Here is a 7735-nt window from a genome sequence, read left to right on the forward strand (position 1 = left end):
TATCTCAGGACACTTTTCAAATAGAGCAGGTCTAGACCGAACTCCTTATAACATTTACAGAGACCCAACAGTACCACCATGAGCAAGACCTTGGTAACTTCAACAGCCATATTTCTACAGTAGCCCGGAACAGACAAACCAAAAGGTCCATTTGTGTTTTTTCGCACTTCTCGCTGCCACCATAGTTTCTCCCTTGTAGTTAGAAGGGGAGGGTGATATCAGTGTTATAATCTGTTATAATAAATCTGTTATAATCTGCAACCACATCGCTAGATGCCACTAAATCCTAAACACTGGACCTTTAATACTTATTTCGGTCAATTCTGTACACACATTATATGTCTATCCCATTGACAGTATATACAATGGACAGAGCTTCCGGGTCTGAAAAGTGAAGCTCCATTGGCTCCAATAACAAATCGATCCCATTCACTCTAATGGAGAATGAGCTTGGCACTTCCTTTATGAGCTCAGTAAACAGTTTTTTAGGGTATTAGTCACAAGTTTAACATTTTCTTCCATACAGCATGATTTTCATTTGGTAAATTATGGTCCCATTTAGAGTAAAATAGACGATAAAGCTGTGTATGCTTTTGGGCGGGGCTGCCTTATAATTGACATATGAACTGCTCAGCCAGTGAGCTCAGACCAACTTGCAGTATGTCACGTTAGCTGGCTCCCACTGGCTCCGTTTTACTGTCATGGCAGTGGCCAGTCGCCGAATTCGAGTCTACAGGTACCAATGGGTGACGTCACGATAGGTTCACACTTGGTTCATCATCATGCTAGCTGTATCTGCCATTAGCGGGCAACAGAACCAGGCAAAGACAGTATTCTTATGTACCAGCACTTTATTACAAATGAAATATCTGGGATAAAATTTAAGTCCAAATGAAATAAAAAATGCCTTTGTAACCCCCTTTTTAACCTAGTCGTACTGTATCCCTACTAAACAATGTATGCCAAAAAACAAACAATTGTATTTTTATATCAAAATGCAATATTTTTTTTAAACCTAAGCACGAACCAACCAATTTCAACCAATAATATTAAGACATTCCCTCGTCATGCTTCCACTTTAAGCAATAAAGAGCTAAGGTTAATTAGTTAGCAAGCTAGAGAAAGTGAGAAATACTTTCTTGTTTTTTATCTGAGGTCTTCTGGCTGATCTGCCTCAACTCAGCTAATTGCTAAAGTAGCTGCTGTTAGCATGCAACAATACGGGGCTCAGCAGTCTACCAGTAAACATTGCCTCTTCTAACCGATGCCATTAGCTAGTTAGCAACTAAAAAACATAAGCAAATAGCACTCTGATTTCCTTTTCATGTGGACTCTAACATTGACGAATGACTAAGGGGATGTATTATAACTAACTGTAGGAATTATTTTTCTCTAGGTAAAAAAATAAATAATACATTCCTGAATATCATTTTATGCATCTTCATTCCAGAAAGTGGAGTAGACACTACACTGACACAGAGACATTCTCCCAGAAAGTAAGAACTCACAAACAAACCATAAATAACTTACATTTGTTCTGATTGTGTGATCCCTGAGTCAGTCTGTGGTCTCCCATAATGCAGTGCAGAGTGGCTGGCCCAGCAGCTGGTGCTGGAGTTCAAGAGGAGCTGGCTTCCTTCCAACCAGCCTCAACATGGACGGCAAAGCCTCCATAGCTCTCTACAGGAGGTGAGAACATGTACAGCAGCCAAATATAAAAACTATGGCTTTATAATTGTTTTAATTTAGTGTGTTGGAAAATCTACAGGGATAAATATAAAAAATTACAGACATTGGTGGAGGAATTAATCGGATCCTTTACTAAAACGACCAGTGTGTAGGATTTTGTGGCATAGTGGTATAGTTTCTGATCGCAAACCCCTTACCTCACATTCCCAGTCAAGCGTATAGGACAAACTATGGTGGCTGTGAAAAAAGGCCTAGAGCCAGTGTTTGGTTTGTTTGTCCTGGGCTAGTGTAGAAACATGGTGGTTGTCTTGTCAGTAGATAAAAACATAAATATATACATTATGGAAGGAAGTACAGGAATGGACGCAGACCATACAGACTTTATGATCGCTTCAGAGTTTTTTTTCTGTCTCTCTTGTTTACCATGCCGGTAAGTCAGAATGAACTATACTGATGTTCATAGTTTCCGTAAAATGAAGTGAAGGACTAAACTGTAGAGAATCCCCTGATCAAACGATGTGCAGCATCCATATTGACAAAAGTTCAAACATTTATATTTGTGTAGGCGATCTAAACGGCTTAAAACTCGCTTAAAGTCGAAGTATCCTTGAGCAAGATACTGAACCCCAAATTGCTCCCAATGCATCGGTGTGTGAATGTGTATGAATGAGTTAGTTTCTGTTTGATGGACTTTGCCATCACTGAGTGAATGTGTGTTAAGGGTGAAATGTCACGTAGTCTTAAAGTTTCGAGTGTGGACAAGTACTAAATGAGCGCTATACAAGTAACAGGTCCATTTACCATTTACCATTCCAGATGGCTATTTGCAAAACATGTAGCCACACCAGGCTAGTAACAGGAGACCTGTGTCTATGTTGGGACCTGCTTTAATTGTTTTTTAATATTGTAAGCTTTCACACTGTAATTATAGAGGTATAATCAAAGAAAATGGTACTGAAGGAGTATTAAAGTACAGTAAAGTATCAAAACTAAAGTAATTCATGAAAAAAAAAAACAGAGGCCCCCCCGTGACATTTCACATTTTGTCATGAACTGTCAAACTATTTTAGATTTTATCGTTAAGATTATTATTTAACTAAGCCATTTTACTGTTTGTTGTATAGGACAATTAATCTGCATATATTTTCACCCCATTTATTCGACTGGGATTGGTTTTGTCCAACCAAACAGTCCAAAATTATTAAAATAAATCAAAATAATAAAGGAAAAGTGGCAATTATTCCACATTTGTGAACCTGGAACCATGGAACATATTTAACCACTGCTGACCAACACAAACTTAGCTTTGATTGGCAAAAATTTAAATAAAATTTCATTGTATAATATTTTCTACTTTGCTTCTCTGACAGCCTTTTGTCCTCAATCTTATTGCCAGTTGCCAGGTAACCTGAACATGGCCGGTGACAGCTGCAGCTAACGGAAGAAGAATCAGATTGAGGACCAGGATGAGAGGATCTACATGGAGCTCGTGGCCCAACCAACGTTTCAGATATACTTACTGTTCAACCAAGCACAGGTTCTTACGTTGCATCTGATATATATATATTTACTGAGATATATATATCTTTATCATATATATAATATAGTATATTTATATATAATATATAGATGGAGGTAATTCACAGCTTGATTGTTTGGTTTCTTCATCCCAGCACGCAGTGAAATAGTGGCTTTGCAGCATTCCTATTGCAGGCTGTGGGACAGAGGTAGAGCCATGAGATGTGGACGATTGTCAAAGAGCATCCAACATTTTGTAAACTTTTAGGGTGGTGTTGTGATAGCAACACTTGGCATTTATAATTAATTTCCCCAGTTAAAGTGTAAGAGTCATTAGGAAAAGTGAATTATTGAAACAGTTTTGTTATCTAATTCTGCTGTATTGCAAGGATGTCAGAATCAAAACATTTTTAACTGGTTATGGAAAACAGCATCAATAACTATAGCTATGCCTCTGTAGAGCTACATAACAAACAAGAACATCAGAAAAGGAGATAGTTATATATAATTTCTATCTAGTTATTCTAATGCCGCACCGGGAAAGGATTCCCCTTGAAAGTTCTGCCTCTCTAATCTGCCACCAGAATAAAATCAAGAAACTACAGATATGTGAATACATCGGCAGGTACGATAAAAATTCAACACTTTGAGGTGGCCAAATGCTAATGTCACATGCTAACAGGCTCACAATGTTAATGCTAACATACCTGATGTAAGACAGATAAAATGTGCCGTGTTCACCAATCTTATTTAAAACATTTGCCAATTTTACACAAACTAAGTATACAATGTGGCAATCAATCCAAATAGTATCATTAACCAGGACGGACTGGACTAGAAAAAACGGCCTGGATTTTTACTAGGCCGGCCTCAAAGCAATCGGCGCGCGTAAACTCAACAACGAAAACAATAATGCCTGGCATTATTGTCCACAATAATATTTAATATTAAAAATAAATAAATAAATAAATATAAGTCTATTCATGCTATCTTAAAATGAATTTATTATTAATAATCTTAATTAATTATGCAGGTAATTATTCTTACAAATAATAATACATTTTAATGAAAATACACCATTACAAAATTAACCTTCTGTATTCAAATCTTTTAAAGTTTGTAAGCATTAACTTGTAAGTTACCTTGAAAACTTTAAAAAAAGCACAACATATTTCTTACACTATGCATGTGGCATTTTACAGCTAAAATTTGTAATTTAGCGTGTTAACACTCTAATCATTATTTCATTTCCATTTTTCATTGTAGAGCAACACTAACTGGGTATGATAAAAATGTAGCAACCTGGAATAACATTTCCTAAACATTCAGCCCCTAAGCAGGTAACGTCTCTTTCTTCCTTCTCATGTCCCAGAACTTACTGGCCCTGGTATCGTCTGTGGAACCAGCTCTCTCTGCCCTCCATCATCACAGGTGGCCCTATCATGTTTGAGGCTGAACAGCTGTCTGGCTCACTTCTTTCACTCAATTGGTATGCTGCTAATATTAGAACTGAACTTTGCTCCAGTTGTGCTGCTGCTTGGCTGTGCTGCTTGAAATTTCAGTTACTTTGCGCATTTTAGACGGACTTCACTTCTCTAAATGTCACTTTTTTCCCTCGCTTCTCTGCCCGCCCTTTTCTTTCGTTTCTTTACCCGCTTGTTATCCATATTGGTTTCTATGGTCTTGAAACGTTTTGCTGCTGCTACTTATTTCATTCTTGTCCCTTAATTGGAGGACACTGGCCCGGGGCAGCTGGCATCCAACCTTAAAGGTGCACTGCTGGACCTACCGTACTGGATGTGAAACAGTATATTAGCCTAGGGGAAAAAAAACAGGTGATGATGCGTGGCGGTGGTGGCCGGCCCGAACGGCCGTCCTGAGTACCGTCCGTGTCGGATTCTCCTGGATCACACAGAATGTGCCCAGGCCGCCCTGTATTTAACCAAAAACCAACAAATGTCAACATCATCGTGCGCTAGATGAAAAGTCGAGAGGATCGCAATTGAACACTATACAAATTTCTGGTCATTAATTTGAATAGTTGCTGATATATTTAACAGTATATCGCAAAAAGGTGATAAAATCAAGCTGAAATCTCCACTGCCAGGCTGCTAGCAATCAATAAAAAACAATGAACAGTAAAGAAAATACACACTGTGGTGTAGTTAATTATAATTTTTTATTTTTCATTTTAGCTTTTTTATTTATTTTTTTGCTTGGTTTCAGATTAGTTTTGTGGTTTAGTTGTATTAGTTTCCTTTCTTTTTATTATAATAATTATTATTAAGACCTATTATTTATTATATAAACATTATTGTCAGAATAGATATTAATACAAACACATGAAGACTCATAAAAGCAGATGCACCAGTGCCTCCTCCATGTCATTCTGTTGACAAAATTTTCTAAAGTCTAGTTTTATAATATATTTCAGTTAACTAAAATGTTTCTTTCATAGCTAGTTTTAGGTTTTTAAGTTAGTTTTATTGAACTACAATAACCTTGGGGTTGATGGTTTTAACAAAAAGATGAAGTTTACAATTAAATTTCTAATTCTCATCGTGCAGGTATTCTTGACTGCATGAAACAGCGGCTCCTGAGCTATGATCCTGGTCCGGGTTCTGTCTTGTGGGAAATTTGGCAGGTAATAAAACTTTTGTATAATCTATCTGTTTTATCCTTTTTTGTTTATACATAATTTTGAATCCTTTTTTTAACTCTTATTTTGTTATTTTTTGTATCTTAATTGTAAAAATGAAAACAATAGGTTTGTGATGTTTCATGATGTTCAGCTTTATTCACACACAGACAGGTCAAACAAGCTAACCCTGGCATAATGAACGTAAAGTGTGTTGCAACCTTGTTTCTTAAACACACACCGCTGCCTGGAAAAGGTGCGTTTGATTTATTGTCCCCAGTACTTTATTGATGACATTTGCATAAGAAGAGTATACCTTTATGGTAAAATGGACCTGTACTTGTTATAGGCCTTTCTAGTCTTCCGACACTCAAAGCGCTTTTACACTATGCCCTATTCACCCTTTCACACACATTCATGCAAAGTCAATCGAACAGAAATTAATCCACACACATTCACTCAGTGATGGCAAAGTCCATCAAACAGAAACTAACTCATTCATACACATTCACACACCGATGCATCGGGAGCAATTTGGGGTTCAGTATCTTGCTCAAGGATATTCGACACGTAGCAGGAGGAGCCGGGGATCGAACCAACAACCTTCTGATTGGGGGACGACCTGCTCTGCCTCTGAGCCACAGCCGCCCAGCCTTTAGTAATCCCCCGTAGGAAAAATTCAAACTACATACAGTTGCAATAGGGAATATAATGCAATAAAAAGAGTACAGTGAACATACAATCATATCAAAAATAAGAAAAATAAGACATAACATAATAATCAATTCAAATTTTTAAAAACAAAGAAAAAAAATTAGTAACAGCATTAGATTAAAAATGAAGGCTTATAAAAGTAATGCATTAACAGTAAATTCCCAGACAGACAGATATTAATTCTACTACAACTCTCAATCAAATTAAAGGTATGATGATTCATATAACACCATTCAGTGACCTCAGCTGGAACACAGACAGATGTTTACTGTTTACTCTGACTGTTGATCAGATGTGTCATAATGATATGAATATTGCAGGTACCCTGTGAGTGATTTCTCCAAACAGCTGCTGGCTTCAGTTTGGCATCAGCCTCTGTTTGACCTGACCTGCGTTGGTAAGACACTGAACAGCAGAGTGAAAGAGCTGGACAAGTTCAGGGTGAGTTAATACTCAATTACTATTATTATCATTATTATTATTATTTTAATATCATATATCATATCACTTAATTCCATTAGTTCTATTGACTTTACCTTTGTTCCTTCTGTCCTTTATTTCCTTCCTTCCTTCCTTCCTTCCTTCCTTCCTTCCTTCCTCTTTCCTTTAGGAGCTCCAGGATCAGCTGCTGGGTGTCAGGAAGCTGCTGAAGGCCTGCAGATTTTCTGGAAGGTACAGAACATTTAGTACAAACTTTGGATTAAATATTACTGTTGCTATGCAGATAATGTTGTAATACTGAATTGAATGTTTGTTAACATTTAAAATATTAACAATGACAATGCAAAAATCAATGCATAATTTTTTTAATATAGTACAGATATAATAAAAGTTCAGATGATAAAGGGGGATTCCAACTATAGCATTGTAAGCAAGGTACAACAGAGGGTCAATAATTAGTCAAGTAGAATGCTTGCAACTGCTGAAGCCACTGTGGAATTAGACAAGCGGAGTAATATCCTCATGAACTGCCCCTTTGAGAAGTGAAGCAGACAGGTCAAGTATTCTAGAGGAAAACACTCCATTATGCCAGTTTTGCTTCGCTCTGTGGTCTATCAATCAATCAATTCATCAATTTGGATCAGGGTTTTCCCATAGCGAGCTTTCTTGCACCTCAATGTTCGGTACCTCTGTCCAGAAGGCAGTGGGGTGAGATATTGATTGAGTGGGTGTGTA

At 37.2% G+C, this 7735-nt stretch overlaps 1 protein-coding gene across 1 annotated transcript in view; it reads left to right on the top strand.

The window, feature by feature from the left end:
- The window catches only part of LOC118338671, a 27830-nt gene that overhangs the window by 17508 nt on the left and 2587 nt on the right, over positions 1-7735 (top strand). The window contains exons 8-11 of the mRNA XM_035675948.1: positions 1351-1496; positions 1584-1689; positions 6866-7000; positions 7170-7231. Of these exons, the coding sequence (XP_035531841.1) occupies positions 1351-1496; positions 1584-1689; positions 6866-7000; positions 7170-7231 (449 nt within the window). The remainder of the gene's footprint in view (positions 1-1350; positions 1497-1583; positions 1690-6865; positions 7001-7169; positions 7232-7735) is intronic.

Source organism: Morone saxatilis, unplaced genomic scaffold (assembly GCF_004916995.1).
Source record: "Morone saxatilis isolate NCDOM2014 unplaced genomic scaffold, NCSU_SB_2.0 Contig5, whole genome shotgun sequence".
Classification (NCBI taxonomy): Eukaryota; Metazoa; Chordata; class Actinopteri; family Moronidae; genus Morone; species Morone saxatilis.